This window comes from Hippocampus guttulatus, chromosome 16 (genome assembly GCF_054856545.1).
Source record: "Hippocampus guttulatus isolate MCC_2025c chromosome 16, RoL_Hgut_1.0, whole genome shotgun sequence".
NCBI lineage: Eukaryota > Metazoa > Chordata > Actinopteri > Syngnathiformes > Syngnathidae > Hippocampus > Hippocampus guttulatus.
In genome coordinates, this window is record NC_141276.1 from 4110746 (window position 1) to 4128331 (window position 17586).

Consider the following 17586-nt stretch of genomic DNA (forward strand, 5'->3'; position numbering starts at 1 on the left):
CATGGGGAAAAAAGAAATATAAATAAATAAATATTTTGTGTTATGACGTCACATGTGAGCCGAGTTTCCAAAGGACCCCGGTGATGACTAATTCAAGGGCCACGGACGGTTTCGCTAGCCAAACAGGAAGACATTAGGAGCTTTTGTTCTAGGGTGGACAAAGTGTAGAAAAATGCCAAAAGTTAAGAGAAGTCGTAAGCCACCCCCAGACGGGTGGGAACTCATTGAACCTACTTTGGATGAGCTTGATCAGAAAATGAGGGAAGGTAAACATTTTATAACGAATCTTCCCGTATTGCTGTACAGTATTGCAATCCAAACACATTGTAATATTTTGAAACGTATACAATGCCCATTTTGAAACATTAGATTCCACATGCGTAGTTAATGCGATGCCAATTGCTTCGCATTGTTTGATATGTCGGGCATTTATATTCCCTTTCTATTTTCTCTTTCTCAGCCGAAACGGAACCTCATGAGGGAAAGAGGAAAGTGGAAGCTCTTTGGCCAATTTTCAGACTGCATCATCAGCGCAGTCGATACATCTACGACCTCTTCTTCAAAAGAAAAGCCATCAGCAGAGGTAAGGAGGACCATATTTATTTATATTATTTATCTTGTGATGTAACAGGTTTCCCAATTCACCGAATGCAACTTACATTCCCTGTCTGTTATAACCGTGTTTACTGTGTGTGTGCGTGTGTTCTGGCAGAGCTGTATGAGTACTGCATAAAGGAAGGCTACGCTGACAAGAATCTGATTGCCAAGTGGAAAAAGCAAGGCTATGAGAACCTGTGCTGCCTCCGTTGCATCCAAACGCGAGACACCAACTTTGGGACTAACTGTATTTGCAGAGTTCCAAAGAGCAAGCTCGAAGTTGTAAGTCTTTAAGGAGTTTCAACATTTTCATGAATACCAATACAGTATAAAGATTTTGATGGCAATTCAGTTGCAATTCTGCTTTTACCAAATTCATTTCAGTGCATTTCCAAACACAATGTTTTGAGTCGAGAACTTGTTACTGTTTGATTACATAATGGCCAAGTATGGTAAGACCTTTCTCAACTAAAGTACCCTCTCTGAATTGTCTCTTTATAGGGAAGGATCATTGAATGCACCCATTGTGGATGCAGAGGATGTTCTGGTTAAGTATAGGACATAGAAACCTGCCCAGCCTCCATCTTTGCTCTTACCACCTGCTTCAGAAATTATTCCTTACTTTTGTCAGCATCATTCCCTGTCATTCGAAGGCTCAGAAGTACGCTGAGTGGGGTCTTCCTGTATTAATTACAGCTGTTTTCTGTCTGTTTTACTGTCTGAAAGATTTATCTTCAGTACCTCTCAGGAGGACATTTTGTTTCGGTCTCCTGTTTAAGGCGTGTTTTGTTTCATTCATAACGGGGCTGAGTGTGAGTTAATTTTTAAAATGTCTTTTGTTGTCATAATTTGAATAAAACAATTCTGATTGACTTCCTGTCACACATCAATTGTATACATGCAACACTTGGGTTTTCCTTTATCTTGTCTCTGCAGTTCCTGCAGGAGAATGAGCTGTTTTCACCTTTTGATGATTTATTATTCATGCCGCCTCAAAAGCTAGCACATGCGTCATCGCGCAAACGAGTCACACAAACACGAGTCTCCGAGAGCACTTGACGTTTAATGATCTGTCGGTTGCATTAGTTGTTTAGTGTCACAGTGAGCACCAGGATCACCCAACGCCTCGTTTAACTCCCGTGTGAACCAAACATAAGTGAAAAAAAATAATGGATTTAAATAATTTAATGGAAAAGACTTAAAAGCACGTAGATCAATATGAGCTATATTAAAAAAAAAAGACAACATCATCTGCTAAAGATAACGCCACCCACCTTCAAGATGTGATACATACAAAATGTGCACAGACATCATGCAGATGTAAATTAAGGACACTGAGTGTTTACATGGCTTGGTCAGATTACATTCACTTTTTTTGCATTACGGGGAAAATTGCTAATAACGGTAACATCTGAAATGTACTTAATAGGTCACATGCAGCAAATGGGGTAAAACAATACACGTGTCAAGTGGAATGTAATGCTCTAGTAGAGTCTCTAAATTAATCTTCAAGATGGTCAAGTGAAGTGACACCAAAATACCTTGAAGCTCATTTTTCATTGTTAGCAGAAAGGACGGCAGTCCCGCCGTCACCTTTTTACCCCCCCCCCCCCCCCCCCCCATGCAGTCACACGTACAGTTACACAGTAGATACGAAAGTACAGCAACACCACATAAATGAGCAACAGAAAAGTGTGCGTTGGATACGGAGGACTCGTCGATGGATTTGTTTGAATGGCAGATTTCTGATTTCCATTTGCGGAATTGATTTGGATTTGTGGACTGTGAAATGAACTTTGACTTTTGTGATTACATCCAACAAAGACCACTGATCAGGCAACGGTGAATCAGATTTTTAAAAAATGTAACACCCATCTTTTCTTACCCACGCGTCCTGTCCATCACTATTCGTTCACACGATAAAGCAGAAACATCACCAATATAATATTTCACTGCGGCACAAGACAGTCTCATGCTGACACCACAACATTCACACCTTTAAGACAACAGTGACATTCAATACCTCAAGGTTAAGTAGTTTGAAAGTTTTCCTGACCGAGAGTCAAATAAAAAGAAAAAAAAAGTACAACAGCGGATCACCTCACCAGGTTTTTCCTTGCTGTTTCCACCCCTCAAGGGATAATATTCGTGTGACCACTTATTTCTCAGGACATGCACGATCACGTGAAGAGAAGACGACTGGATCAAATTGAATTGGGCTGAAATAGTTGACAAAGTTGGAACCAATTTGCATGGCGCTACTGAAATTTCATGGACAGAATAACCGCGTGATGCAAGTTTGTCTCAGACCAAACCAGCTATTTGTGTCGATGAACAGCAGTGACCAAATACAGTAACTTACAACAATAAAAAAAAAAATATATATATATATATATATATACAGTAAATATATATATATATATATATACAGTAAATAACACATATTGTGTGTTTGACATGGGAGCGATCCCACAATGCAATGCAACCACAGTAATATGCAAATATTGACCATTCACCTGTGTTATGATGATGACAGAACGTGTGCATGTTTGAGTTAACGTACTTTCACAAGTGAGCCATTCACCGACTTCTTCCATTCCTCCGTTTCCTTGATTCCTACCCACGAAAGACCGGAGAAAAACAGCAAGGCAGCTATGCAGAGAAAAATCCAATAAAATCAGTGCAGTTTGATCTCAAATTAAGATGATCATCCTGAAGATCAGGATCTTCGTTAGTCCATTAAAAACAACCAAAAAAAAAAAAAAAGGGTGGCCTTTCCCTGTAAAAGATCAGATTTTGTATAAAACGCTGGTGATGTAGTTAAAATTAAAAGAAGGCGCTGCCGTATTGCGGCCGTCGGCAGCGTGCAGGTAGTGCTGAGTGATCAAATGGCTGAGGTAGAGCACAATCTGCCTGTCGTCCTCTGCCAGCCCCAGCTGCTCCTGCAGGAAGCAGCGGCGTCGGGCCTCCACACCATCCGGACCCTCTGCGGCGTTGACCGGCAGGTGGAGGTGGTGGGTGAAGGTGAACAGAAAGGCCTTGGCCGCCAGACGACACAGTGCGCTCTGGACGTGAAGGTAGTAGGTGGAGCCGCGGCGGACGTAGGTGCGGTGGTCCGCCATGTTGGCGAGCAGTTGGCCTCGGTAAGGCGGACAACGCAAGGTCTTCTGATCGGCGTCCAAGATGGAGATGTAGCGACTGTAGCGGGACAGTGAGAACAGCATGCTGGAACCCGTGGGAGATGCCACTCTGAGAGACGGGAAGAGAAATCTTCATGATCATTTTATAAATAATACATTTTAGATTTTATTTTTTTCAATAAAAATTGACATGCTTTTCGCTTTTTGGGTTTTACTTAAAACATAAGGATGGTGCGTAGAGTACTGTTAAAAAAATATATTTGTGAATGCACACATGATTCGGGAACGGAGATTTTGGGTGCGAGTTCGAGATATATTGTTCTGGGGCTCACTTATGCCGCATCACATGGTGTGTGGCGCGCCTTAGACACACATCCACATCTTCAATTTATTTAAAGCGACAAATGGACAAACTCATCAGTATCTTAATATTGATTAACCGTCAGCCATCGTTAAGCTTTACATTTCAGTAAATCCATATTTAACTAAGAAACCTTCAGGGAATTGAATACAACTCCAAAATGTCCACAGAAGATGAATGATACCTTTGCAATCCAATAAGTTTCCACCTGTGCAGGTCGGTCATGGTGAAAGGGCAACACAGCCAAGGTTGGACTCGCTCGCCACATTTTCCTGGAGCAGGAACAAAGATGGCCAGCGCAGTAACCAGCCGACGCACTCTCGCCTCATCAGCCCCGAGTACGACCAGCGTCCTGCCGCTCAGCAACGACCGCAGAGCCTGCATAGCAAAGGGGTACTGTCGCACGAACCTCAAGGCCCCTTGCCCGGCCTTCTTCTTCAAACGCAGGGTCAGCATCCCGCCGTTGTCGAGAGGGGAGGCGGTCCAATCAGAACCGGTAGATGCACTCATGGTACAATCCGATCCGTCCTCGGCTGAGGTACGGGACACCGCATCTCCCAGCGGTCCGGCTCGGTGGTTCTCTGAGCATAGGGATCCCGCCGCGTAGTCTTCCAGGAGTGGAAGTAGGGCCTGGGGCTCCTGGTTGACCACGAGGATTTGAGGACTCTGCGGGCGGACAGCGAGACGGGGCGCCGCATCGGGCGGATTATCGAGAAAACCTTCATGGGCCATACAGCATGCAGCATCCATGGGAACAAACTTAGAATCCTTCTCGCATCCGTCGTCCTTCCTTGTAGTTTCTTCTGACAAAGCCTCGGGCCTCCCATCTTCATCGGTTGCGGCCTCCGCCCATTCACTGTTGCTCTCACCATCCGGATCGGTTTTACGGTCATAGTCTGGGGTCGAGTCGGACTCAGCGTCCAGAACCTCTGGCTTTGAACTTTTCTGGTTGCTACACTTGAAATGAGGTTTCTCTGAGCACCTCTGGGTTTCGAATTCTCGGTCAATACAGGAAGACTTGAGAATGTCGTCATCAAGCATGAGGTCTCGAGTATGAGTCGTGTCGGAGGCGGGGTCGAAACGCTTCGGGGGTTCCGGTCCAAGTATGACAGGTACTCCGTTGAAGAGTCTGGAGTTGTCTACGGCGTGGTTCACAGCACAAAACGGTCTGAATGTTGCCCTTCCATCAAGATCATCATCGTCGTCTTCACAGAGTTCCTCCTCAAACAGAAAGTTGATCATTCTCTGCTTTCGCCGCAGGGCTCGGTCCAGGCGACGCGTGTGCAGGTAGCACAGGTCACCTCGGAAACTCCTTTCCGTCTCCTTTAAGGACTCCACGGTGGCCTCGTAGAAGGTGTTATCGCACAGCTCTTGGAGGGTCTTGAGGCGCTTGTCGAAACACTTTGCAGACTTGGCTTTGATCAGCTGCGGCGTATAGGACGGCCTGCGCTGAACCCGCTCATATTCGTCATCGCCGATGTCCACTTTGACTGCCTGGCCATTATGTCCCTGAGCATTGTCTCCTCCCTTCTGACCGCCATCGGTGCAACTCAAGGGGTCGGCTATCGTGGCATACTTGCCAAAAAACTCTTCACACTCGCTCACGCACTGCTGACACGCAACAGCCTGAGGGTCCCGGCGGGGACGACGAGGGTATGAGCTGATCTGTCTCAGAAGGTCCCGGTGTTCGTAGATGCTCTTTTCCACACTGGCGAGCTCATTGGCCTTTTCCACAGCATGGGCGGAGTACATGCACTGAGGCCCCGCCTCCCTCTGCAGGCCCTCCTCCCTCTGCAGAACAGAGTGAGTGTATCTAAGAGGGGTGAAAAAAAAAACACAGTTGTCAATCAAATCTTATGCTTTTCTCAATAACTACGGTCTTCATGCATTCTAATGCAAATATGAGGGAGTTGACGCTGAAACATCCAGATTTTCAGGTTGATGGCACGTTTGCGCGCGGCAAGCATCACATGGTCAAAGTGTGACAGAGCTCCATTTTCTGTCAATATGTTAGTGGGCACAGTCACCGCAGACAAATGTTTATGACTACAGACCCAGCTAAAAAGGGAGTAGTATTAATAAATTGTCATATTACGGTATTAATTTTGCAACGGGATGAGTCGTAGGCATCTCTGACTCACAGTTCTGAGGTTTGGAGTTCAAATCTCAGCTTCAGGGTTTCCCTTCACACTTTGCTTGCTGGATTTTCTCCAAGTACGCCAGCACGCTCTCGCATTCCAAAAACATGCCCGTTAAGTTGATTGCACGCTACATTGTCCAAATGTGTAAATGTGAACGGTTCTTTGATTGAAACGTATCGCAGTGTTTCATTTCAGCATCAGCTCTTCAGCAATCTACAGAAATTGCATTTTTATTTTGTTTTGTGTACGTCATTAAAAATGTTCAATACATTGGCGCACAACGTGAGTGTGTGTAGGTGTAATGTTCCTAGCTATGAAAGGGTGACCCTGCTTCGAAGGCACTTACTCGAGGTCTCGAAGCTTCCTCTGGAGTTCTTTGGCGAAGGCTCTGCGGTTTCCAGCCTTCAAGCACTCGGAGGCCTTTGAGAAGCGCGCGGACAGCTCCTGAAACTGCAACATGATCTTCCTCTCATCTGCTGAAACGTAGGCCATGCAGAAGGGCCGCACAAAGCCCCTCGCCTCCAGGTCATACAGTGTAAGGTGATGGACATAAGCAAAAGCACCCTCTTTAGAGTCACCCAGTACGACCCTTGAGTCCTCCACAAAACTGAGTCGAGGGTATCCGCTGCCAGGCGGATGCCCCACGAATGACGCCTGGTAGTCCACTGACATGATGCGAAGGGAGAAGTAGTTGAGATCAAAGCTCCCGCAGACTTTGGGGTCATCGGGAATGCAAAGGAGAGGCTGAGGGCCCACCTGCTCAGAGAACTCCGAAATGAGGATGAAGTCTTTTGTGAATTTAGCATAAGAGGTTTTGGCCCATGGGTTGGAGTCAGCCAGGGGATGGAGGGGAATGGAGAACTCCTCTGGAATAGCCCATGGGTCAGAAGTGCTCTGACCATCATCATCCTCTTTTGTGAAAGCCACCACGTCAGGTGAACCTATCATAGTGCTATTCTTGAACGAGGCATGAGAGACATCACACCGCGCAGCTCATCTATCAATAGTGAACAAGCAGGCAGGGAGCACGGCTGGAAGGCAGACGCAATACAGTCACAAGTATCACCGTAGTCTGATCGTCCACGCACTAGCATACGTGTCCGCCAAAAATATGCAACACGATGTGGAAAGTGCGTAGCACTTTTCAATTTTGGCATCGGGGTTTCAGTCCACAGCACAGGATGCTCGATGTTAATCCTTGACATGTACACGGGTCAGCGTCCCACTAACAAAAGCAATTCTAGCGCCAATCCCTGCATCCGGCCAGCATCGGATCTTCATGCAATGTCAAGCATCGACACAATGAAATCACGCGACTCTCTCCGTCTTGTCTTCATTTCCATCACGATGACATTTAGGATCCAGAGATGCGCCCAACAACCAGCTAGCAGGCAGGAGCGACATCATCATGACACCGTGAGACTGACGCCATGTTTACTCAGCGGCTTGGAGTCGAGTCAGGTGACTCATCTACCAATCCTATGCAAGAATTCCACACGAGCAAAAGTCGCGGTGGAGGCAAATTGATGTTGTCGTTTTTTCTCTATTTAAAATACAACCTCTAGTTATGTGGACGGCTTCAATGGACATTGGAATCGTGGAGGAACTTTACAGTTGGAAACCATCTTTAAACCCGCTCGTTTCGGGACATATTACGGCTTTTGTTATGTTTTATTAGCTGGCTTGTTTTTTTAACACCGATCTCATTGAAAACATTGCAATGTCACATATGCAATCGTTCTCCGCCCGAGGGACGTGAGTGTTCTTTTCCAAAGTGAAACTTGTGGTCATAACGGTGTTCTGTCAAACCCTTTACGGCATATACTGTAGTGACTTTACGACACCACCGCAGAATACGGTAGAATTTGACGGGCGGGCGCGCAGTGTGTAAACAATGTGAGATTTTCTGTGTCTAATAATAGAGGACACTACTAAGAAAGTGTTGATTTGGGAGATGTATTTGGACAACGGTGACTTTTATTTTCTTGGTTTAGGACTGTTGAAGTTTGACAAAGTGACAGGTTTCCTACTTCAAGTGGTTTTAACGTTTGTATTTGAACTACTTAGCATTTTTAGTTGACATGCTAACAGTGGCGAGAGGCTGCTTTATGTGAGTAGCGGCCAGGCATGCGAGTAGTGAACCTCCTCTCAAAACATCTGCTTCGACTGGGACACCAGAGGCCACGTATCCAGTTGAGGTGTCGTTCTGCGGCGCAAGACTCATTGACTACGTTAGACATGATGCGGAGGGGTCAGATCAGCCGGGTCCTCTGCGTCGCCGAGAAGAATGATGCAGCCAGAGGCATCTCCGAAATCATGTCCAATGGCATGTCCGTGCGGGTTAGTCTCTTCTTGTCATTGACGTTTAATTTTAGGTAGTGTAATGAAATGCTTATTACATTACCGGTAGTTGCTCATTTGGAAGAATTTGGCCTCGAGGGTTATGAATTCGATTCGGACGAAATTATTTTCTATGTATTTTCTTTTTCAGAGGGAAGGACTGTCCAGGTTTAACAAGATCTATGAGTATGAATATCATCTCTTTGGTCAGGTATGTGAACGCCGCGAAATACTCACTGTTTTGTATCAGTTTCTTTTATTTGCACGTTTCTTCTATGTACTTGTTTCCTTGTGTTTACATCCAGAATGTGACAGTAGCAATGACATCAGTCTCAGGCCATTTATTGGGACTTGAATTTAAAGCTCCATACCACAAATGGTAAGTTTGGACAGTACATGTCCACTTGCCTGTTACACTCTGTTAGGATTCATTTGTACGTGCAGCTGTTGATTTCATATTTACATTTTCTTTCCCAAGGCTCAGCTGCAATCCAGTTCTGTTGTTTGATGCCGATCTCGAGAAGTATTGTCCAGATGGCATGATACAAATTAAGGTGTGTCTCTTTAGCATAGGAATAAAAAAATAAAAGAAATTAGGGAACCTTCTACTTTATCTTCTGTCTGTTTTTATGTTCCGTGTGGCTGTAATATTGTGTGTAAACAATGTCTGTTGTTGTAAACGGAGCCCCCACTTCTCCTTGCTGTCCTTCTTATGCAGCGTACATTGGAAAAAGAGGTGAGACAATGTCAGGCTTTAATTATCTGGACCGACTGCGACCGAGAAGGAGAGAACATTGGCTTTGAAATAATCGACGTCTGTAAAGCAGGTAAGGTCGTGTCAAATCTTAACAATGCAAAGACAGACAAAAGCAATGTTTACATTTCATCTTGAGGTACAGTCGTTGAGATGCACATATCCTTGATAAATACTTTTTTTTAGTGAAGCCTAATTTGCAAGTGTTTCGGGCAAAGTTTTCTGAAATCACCCCCAACTCCATTCGGAGAGCCTGCGAGACGCTATCGGAGCCAGACGTTAACATCAGCGATGCCGTCGATGTCCGCCAAGAGCTCGACCTGCGGATAGGTAAGGAGGCGCATCCGTTCGAGATGCTGTGACGCAGCAGATGGTCTGTCGGTAACCTTCAGACTTTCTGAATACATTTTTCTCCGGACACATCCAGGCGCATCCTTCACAAGGTTCCAGACCCTTCGCCTCCAGAAGATCTTCCCGCTGTCTCTGGCCAATCAGCTCATCTCTTACGGCAGCTGCCAGTTTCCCACGCTGGGTTTCGTAGTGGAGCGTTTCAAAGCCATCCAGGCTTTCGTTCCTGAGACTTTCTACAAGATCAAGGGTGCGTGCACACACACACAGATCCAAATCTCGATATGGTGTTTGGATTACGGTTAATGGAAAATATATTTTTTTTTTCTCTGCTTCCATGTTTTAGTGCTGCATGAAGTGGAGGAGGACACTGTTGAGTTTGGGTGGAAAAGACACCGTCTCTTCAACCACACAGCTTGCCTAGTGCTTTACCAGATCTGCATGGAGGTAATCTAAATGACCAATGAAAATGATATAAAGTGTGAGTCGGTTGCAGCGGTGTCCACTTTGTAGACTGTCTTGTACTGAGAGACCTTGCCCATGTTTTTGTTACCCAATTGGAATGATGATGATGATGATGCCACGGCGTACGTACCATGTCACCGCTTACTCCAAATATACTAGTAAACATGTTATTATGTGGTAAGGCTAGTACTTGTAAATCTTACATGCCAGAATATTGTTTCATTTTCTTCCTAGGATCCCTTAGCAACAGTCACCTCAGTCGCGAGCAAGCCCAAGAGCAAATGGAGACCACTGCCATTGGACACTGTGGTAAAGTCCCGCAACCGCAGTCTCGGCCGTTCCGCTGGTCCGTCTGTTCCACAAGCTCGATGATGACCTTTCTCTCTCTTTTCACGCACCAGGAACTGGAAAAACTGGCATCGCGAAAGCTGCGAATAAGTGCTAAAGAGACCATGAAAATTGCGGAGAAACTTTACACACAAGGGTGAGTGTGAGTTTGTTTTATTTTTGGGGAACGCATACTTTGACTTGTTTTTTTTGGGCGAAACGTTACTGTAAATATTGGGACCATTTCAGTCAATGTCCCATTTTTGTTTCTCTGAAGGTTTATCAGCTACCCTCGCACGGAAACAAACATTTTCCCAGCATCCCTTGCTCTCAGACCTTTGGTGGAAGAGCAGATGCAAAACCCTGACTGGGGGGCTTTCGCCCAGCGGGTGCTTGAGCAGCCCGGTGGTCCCAACCCACGACAGGGCAAAAATTCTGACCAAGCCCATCCCCCTATTCACCCAACGAAACACACCAACACACTGCAGGTAGCCACATTTTATGACCTTCACACAAAACGATGTCGTTTTGAAAACCGTTGTTGTTGTTTTGCTATTTCAGGGAAATGAAGGACGCGTGTATGAGTTCGTCGTCCGGCATTTCCTGGCTTGTTTATCCCAGGATGCTTTGGGGCAGGAGACAGTTGTGGACATAGACATCGCTCAGGAGAAGTTTTCCACTTCAGGGCTCATGATAGTTGCGAGGAATTACTTAGATGTTTATCCTTATGACAGGTGGAGTGCAAAGGTAAGGGCTGTGTGTGTGTGTGGGGTCAAAAGTCAATACTACTTTTTATTACTATTAAAATTACTTTGTGCGTGCTAGGTGATTCCAGTGTACGAACAAGGTTCCCAGTTCCAGCCGTCGGCCATCGAGATGGTGGACGGTCAGACGAGTCCTCCACAGCTGCTCACAGAGGCGGACCTCATCTCGCTGATGGAGAAGCATGGCATCGGTATGTCGCAAACGCACATTTTGAGGCTGTGGTTTCAAGGTTTTGGTGGCCACAAAAGCACAAAAAAAAAGAACATAAGAGATATTTTTCTCAGATATTCCTGGTTGATATAAATGGCAGTTTGCAACTGTTCAAGTCAAATGATTGCTTACAACAGAATTTTCAAATCCTATTTCGTCGGTGTTAACTAACATGCAACTTTACCAGCGTCAACATATTTTGGGCGAAAATAGGTTGGACTGTACACAATCGATTTGAAGATTCATTTGTTGTTTTTAAATCTGTTCACGGTGCTACGCCAACTTATGTTTCCCACATGCCCACTAACTATACACCACCTATAAATCTCTCCTCAGTGTACCGCGTACGCGTTGCAAATCCACTGAAGGTTCTTTGACGACTTTTTATGGTCCCGAGCTGTTGAACTCGCCATCTTGCTTTACGGAGTGTACGCTTGCTATCTGAAATGTGCTTTCCAGCTAAAATTGGCATTGACTTTGTCTTTCTAACACACCCATTTGAATGACAATATCGTGTTCAACAGGTACCGACGCGACACATGCGGACCACATTGAAACCATCAAAAGTCGCATGTACGTGGGCTTGACGCCTGATCAGAGATTTCTTCCCGGCGAGCTTGGCATGGGACTGGTGGAAGGTATAGAAACAACCTTGCAACTGCATGCTACAGTATTCCCCAACCGATTCGTGCCGCATCTCTGTCCTTAGGTTACAACGCCATGGGCTATGAGATGTCAAAACCACACCTGCGGGCTGAGTTGGAGGCCGACCTCAAACTGGTATCAGAGGGAAGGAAGGACAAATGGAGCGCGTTGCAGCACCACATCCAGAAATACAAGGCTGTCTTCATCGAGTCGGTCAGGAAGGCCAAAATGTTAGTCCGGTGTTGTATTCAGACTTACACCACTCGTACGACTGAAAATGATGGAGCCACTGGAAACCGTTTGCTGATCAAGAAGTCATTCTCGACGCCGCCTTAGGTTAGACGAAGCTCTGTCGCCGTATTTGGGTGCTGCCCAGGAGATCCCTGAAACTGAACAGCAAGACATGGAGCTCCAGCTGCCTGTCAGGAAGTGTCCCCACTGTGGACGAGACATGGTGCTGAGGAAGAGGAAGGAGGGAAACGGGTGAGATAAACAACGCCGCGGAGCTCATTAAAAAAAAAAACAAAAAAACTACTTCTCTCGTACAAAAATAATCATTTGAATAACATGTTCGTATTTGGCTATTGTGGTGTTAACAAATGCTTTGCTTAACCTAAATCTCCGTCTAGTGCAGGGACATTTCTTTATTTTTGTCCCCCACTCCCCAAAAATAATTCTTAAAAAAAAAAACAACCACTAATAAACATCCACTATTTGTATTCCACAAAAATTACGGTTAAATGGAGGTAAAAATCCTGGAAAAATCCAAATTGCAAATATGCAGATAATATAATAAGTTGTAGTTTCACCATTCACCACTAGGCGGCAGACATGGAATAGTTGTCCTTGCACTGTGTCTTATACTGAGTTATACTACAATGTGAGTAGGCCATTTTTTTATTTTTTTTTGTGGATATGGAATGCAGGATATGCAGGACAAAGATCGTAACCCAGTGCTGTAATATCAACTATATTACAGTGCGTGATTATTTTGTTTCTTGCTTTAAACCATTTGGAATAGTCTTAGGATAGTGCATCTTTTATTCGTGCATTTTAAAAAATCAATTCTCAAAAATGGCATGTATTAAGCGCACGTATTCCTCATGTATGCATGTATTTTGTCCATCTTTAAATGTAGTAAGTTCCTGTCCTGCGTGGGCTTCCCAGCCTGCAAAACAGCCGTATGGTTTCCTGAGACGATGCTGGAGGTCAGCCGAGACGACGGCATTTGTTCCACCTGCCAGCCGCGGCCCGTTCACATGTGAGTGCCGTGCTCCAAAACTGATAAACCGGCAAAGAGTCTTTTCAGATGCTTGTGACAAACTCGAAATGCAGTTGCTGGCTGACAAAGGAACGTGAGCCATAGTGACATGCACGAGGCCGCCATGTCCTCAGAGCAATTGACCAGTTATCATTTCGTCGAGCTCTTCGGCAACGTGCCTCTTTCGGTGCTGCATCATTGCAGGGAAGGTGTTTGGACTTCAAATGTTATTTTTTATTTTTTTTGGAGGCTTTTTAACACTGCAAGCTGTATGAAACAGCGGCGGATCTGGCTGAGAGCCCGAGATATTATTCTTAGTCTATTGCGCATGAGCATGTCTGAAGGTGAAAGTATTTCGAGCTGTGAAGAACAGCTATGTGCAAGTCATTTAGATGACTAGAGCACTGAATTGTGGGTAATGATGCACACTATCCTTGCCTTGCTTACCTCAGGGGGAAGGGGAAAAAAATTGTCACGTTGATGCAAGTGGGGTTTTTTTATTTTTATTTTTTTTTTACAATGCACAAGGTTATGGTGTGTACTTTTATGCAAATCATGACTCTGAGAACAATCCGAGCTCACAGTGAAAGCTCATTATCCGACGGGGCAATCATAGACTCACCTACATATCCAATTCAATAAGCTCCACGAAGCAACCGCTCTCGAAATGTCCTCCGTGACAAAGGTAATTCTGCCTGACAACTTTAGAGATATGACATGACATATTTATGAATTTAATTTTGGTGACCTTATATTTTGTCACATGTACAAAATGATCCGGCACATTTCAACAATAAGAGACGTTAAATGAAGGGCTCTCAATGAAAACTGAGCAATAATCAACTTGTAAAAGCGAGGTGTTTTTTAAATAGTGTCAGTGTGAGTTACATTGTGAGGAAAGCTGACAAAAATTCTTGGCGTCAGTGGGCGTTCACCCTCTGACCAAATGCCAGAGCACAGTCCAAATATAGGGCACGTTTGGAAAGCAGCAAGACCGAGTGCTTCACACCAGTATCTGTTGCCACAGCAACTCTACAGATGTACAGACCTTAGAGCTGAACCACAACACTTATGGACAAAAACAGATTGGCGGGTGTGTGTGTGTTTGTGGGGGGGCGGGGGGGGGGGGGTCACGTCACCCAGCAGTTTGTTCCGTAACTAATTACGAATACAAAAACTTTTCATGTTGCTGTCTTCTGCGGGTGCTACTTTGCTGATCGCCATGGCAACCTGCTGTTAGCAAAACTTTAGGGTTTTTTTAGACATGCATTTTGAAAAGCACATGTATCTTGTACCTCAAGCTTGTCTGTATATCTTAGTGATTTTGGTGACCTTTGCTCCGCCTCTTTGACATTCGCTACATCTGCACAGTATGATTTCCAAAGATAGGATTTCAAAAGTTACGTAACATGTGTAATAAGGTGGTTGTACTTTGCAGGGGTGTGTACATGAAATGTGGTTGTAAATCGTGGCTGGCATTTGCCCACTCTGTGTCTTTCAGGTTAAAGTTCAAGTTCCGTAGGGGCAGCCTTCCCGCCATGATGCCTTTAGAGTTTGTCGGCTGCATCGGTGGATGTGACGAGACTCTCCGAGAGGTGCTGGACCTTAAATATCTTCGAGCGGGAGGAGGAGGGGGAGGAAGAGAGGACCCCCCAAGACCAGCACCACCCCGACCAAACTCGAGGCCTTGTGTTCCACCCTCCACACGCTCTTGGACCCCGCAACCTCGCCCACCACCAGGGGGCAATGGTCTCAGCGTACGCAACAGCGATGTCATTGTGTGCAACTGTGGTGTGGATGCAATTTTGCTAACTGTGCGCAAAGAAGGCCCCAACCAAGGACGGCAGTTCTACAAATGCAATTCGGGGGCTTGTAATTTCTTTCTTTGGGCGGATCAGCCCAGCCATCAGGGGCCCCTGCAGAATCATTGGCCTCCTCCACCACCACCTCGGCCGCCTCCTCCACCCACTCAATTTGTGGCGATCAGGAACACGGTCGGAGGAGGTGGCGGTCCACCTAATGGAGGCGCTGGAGGTCTGATGTGTAACTGTAATGAGGCCACAGTGACTCGCACCGTGCAGAAGGACGGACCCAACAAGGGACGGGTGTTCCACACCTGCGGGAAACCGAGAGACCAACAGTGTAACTTCTTCCAGTGGGCTGATGAAAACCTCTCGGCACAAGGTAGGACAAACGCACACAAATGTTTGGTTTGTGAGAATGTTGATTTTTTTTTTGGGGGGGGGGGAGTCAAAGTGGTCACACATCATTTATAAATGGAATACGGTGAAACTCTTTTCTTCTTTCAGGTGGCGGCCCGTTTAACAGCAACAGCGGCGGAGGGAAAAAGGGAAGGAAGCGAACGGACGGCAAACCCCCCGCTGCCAAGAAACCTCGTTCCTGCGGTATCTGCCACACGCCAGGACACACGCGCCTCACTTGTCCGCAGCGATGACAGCTTGCACGCGTAGCTTTTGCACTCTGCGACTCGACTGGCTGCGTCTTTTACAAACAATGCGGCATCTGCGCAAACCCACCCGTGTGCCTTCTTGTGACTTTGGACTTGACGACGATGCCAAGAGGGGCAGGGTCAAGTGAAGGCAAGGGAGTTGGATGAGATGATCACAAATTGATCATCCTCCTGATGGCCACCAGGCAGCAACAAAATGTAAAATGATTCGCATTAACATGCCGCGCATATTAAAGTGAGGTCTCTCAAGGAATCCTTAAAAACGCGTCTGCGCGTTGCTGCTATAGCTTCAAAAGAGGTAAAAGCTGCCCTTGACTTGAATGAAACATCCATTCATTGCGTTTCTTTTTATTCGACTTTCTGTGGCGCAGCCTCACTGAGAGCAGTTTCAGAGGCAATCACTTTTCTTGATCTCGTTTTTTTTTTTTAATTCTAATTAAATACTGTTTTATAATGAATGACTGATAATAAATGTCAATGTTTTCTACATTCCATTGTTGGGGACATGTTTACTGAGATGTGAGTTTGGTTTTATTTTGCACACTTTTCTCTGGAAATGAATCATCTCAAATTTGGTTTCGTCCTGACTCATTTGTCTTCAACCGCAATCTCGCAGCTAAGACAGCTAAGCACGTTGGACGCAGCAAACTGGAAAATGACTTTTTAATCTGCTGCTACAATCCTGATTCAACCTTAAAGACCCTGTAAAGTGAATGCAGAGATTTATTTTCAAAGTACATTATTCAAGTACAAGATACTTGCTGAAAATATGAAAAGACAGAAAACTAAGCAATACTGAATTATAGTAACATTTTTTTTCCTGTTGCCGTTTTGAAATTACGCCAGCAAGCAAAAGGGGAAAACAGCAAAGTTCACAGTGTCCCTCAGTATTTCCTGTTGTTTTTTTAGATTCTCGGCCAAACCATCTTGAATTATATCGAGATATTTAAAAACAAAGTCAAAGGTTAAACTTGAGTTTAGATTTTTAAATGTGAGATTTTTTTTCTCGAGAGGTGTTTTAAGTGTGAATGAGAGTTTTCTTCGGGTGTGTATGAGAGATGTTTTTTTTTTTAATGTTTGGCATTTTTGGTGAATGCATGTGTGTTTTTTGCTGTTCATGAAGAGTTTTATGGTGCATCTGTGTGAGATGGGAGGGTTGTTTTTTTTGGAGGGGGTGAGGGATTTTTGGGGCCTTGAGACTTTTTTGTGCATGAGTGAAAGTACTTTTTTGGTGTGTGTAGGAGGTAAATGCTATTTTTGGTTGATTCGGGAACATATAACATATGATTTCATTTGATTTGTGTATGAATTGCAAATCCTTTTTGAACGGTTTGCCTCTCATATGGCAAACAATCTCGCACTTACGGTGTGAAAGTATTGACATGAGTGCGCCTTCTTCACTTATGACGTCCCTGCAGTTACTTGAAGGTAGAAATGACAAAGCACACCGTGCATCGCGATGCAAGCGGAGTGCGTGACTCACTGGTCGTGGCCAACTAACTTTGTGCAGTAAACTGCAGGACACCGTCAGTATTCCCACAGGCGGTTTGGTTCGATCCCGGTTTAAATTAACGGGAAACGCATAGGGTTCCCGGTATGGGGAAACTGATGTGTTTTATTTTATTTAATCTTCCAGGGAAGCAGCGCTGATCTTACTGGCACGTTCGATGAGTCACGCGTGACTCATCACGAGTGGGCGCTAATGGTCCTGCGGTGGGTTTTTTTCTTCTTTGTTTTTGGTTTTTTTTGTATTCCTCCCCAC

The 17586-nt window shown here is 45.2% G+C and overlaps 3 protein-coding genes across 3 annotated transcripts; 2 read left to right on the forward strand and 1 right to left on the reverse strand.

Annotated features, from left to right (window-relative positions):
- The first annotated feature begins 84 nt into the window (after window positions 1-84).
- On the forward strand, window positions 85-1469 carry bud31 (BUD31 spliceosome associated protein). The gene is made up of 4 exons (XM_086133053.1): window positions 85-266; window positions 461-583; window positions 713-879; window positions 1099-1469. Exons 1-4 carry the CDS (start codon window positions 173-175, stop codon window positions 1147-1149), a joined length of 435 nt encoding a protein of 144 aa, XP_085989179.1. The 5' UTR covers window positions 85-172; the 3' UTR covers window positions 1150-1469.
- A 748-nt stretch (window positions 1470-2217) lies between these two features.
- smcr8a (Smith-Magenis syndrome chromosome region, candidate 8a) lies at window positions 2218-7666 on the reverse strand. Its single transcript, XM_086133479.1, has 3 exons — window positions 6586-7666; window positions 4283-5911; window positions 2218-3846 (listed from the first exon to the last, which is right to left on the reverse strand). The coding sequence occupies exons 1-3, from the start codon at window positions 7185-7187 to the stop codon at window positions 3387-3389; spliced, it is 2691 nt and encodes an 896-aa protein (XP_085989605.1). The 5' UTR covers window positions 7188-7666; the 3' UTR covers window positions 2218-3386.
- Window positions 7660-16399, forward strand: top3a (DNA topoisomerase III alpha). The gene is made up of 19 exons (XM_086133478.1): window positions 7660-8579; window positions 8731-8790; window positions 8885-8958; window positions 9058-9133; window positions 9298-9406; window positions 9520-9663; window positions 9761-9931; window positions 10028-10128; window positions 10381-10455; window positions 10548-10630; window positions 10751-10961; window positions 11035-11220; window positions 11299-11428; window positions 11973-12086; window positions 12158-12323; window positions 12430-12576; window positions 13232-13354; window positions 14856-15538; window positions 15664-16399. Exons 1-19 carry the CDS (start codon window positions 8367-8369, stop codon window positions 15807-15809), a joined length of 3012 nt encoding a protein of 1003 aa, XP_085989604.1. The 5' UTR covers window positions 7660-8366; the 3' UTR covers window positions 15810-16399.
- Window positions 16400-17586: the final 1187 nt, after the last annotated feature.

Coding starts and splice junctions, on each gene's coding strand:
- bud31 (XM_086133053.1), top strand. CDS start 173: ATGCCAAAAGTTAAGAGAAGTCGTAAGCCACCCCCAGACGGGTGGGAA. Junction 584..712: donor AAGAAAAGCCATCAGCAGAG/GTAAGGAGGACC, acceptor GTGTTCTGGCAG/AGCTGTATGAGTACTGCATA. Junction 880..1,098: donor CAAAGAGCAAGCTCGAAGTT/GTAAGTCTTTAA, acceptor GTCTCTTTATAG/GGAAGGATCATTGAATGCAC.
- smcr8a (XM_086133479.1), bottom strand. CDS start 7,187: ATGATAGGTTCACCTGACGTGGTGGCTTTCACAAAAGAGGATGATGAT. Junction 5,912..6,585: donor AGGAAGCTTCGAGACCTCGA/GTAAGTGCCTTC, acceptor CACCCCTCTTAG/ATACACTCACTCTGTTCTGC. Junction 3,847..4,282: donor AAACTTATTGGATTGCAAAG/GTATCATTCATC, acceptor CCCGTCTCTCAG/AGTGGCATCTCCCACGGGTT.
- top3a (XM_086133478.1), top strand. CDS start 8,367: ATGCGAGTAGTGAACCTCCTCTCAAAACATCTGCTTCGACTGGGACAC. Junction 8,580..8,730: donor CCAATGGCATGTCCGTGCGG/GTTAGTCTCTTC, acceptor TTTCTTTTTCAG/AGGGAAGGACTGTCCAGGTT. Junction 9,932..10,027: donor GACTTTCTACAAGATCAAGG/GTGCGTGCACAC, acceptor TCCATGTTTTAG/TGCTGCATGAAGTGGAGGAG.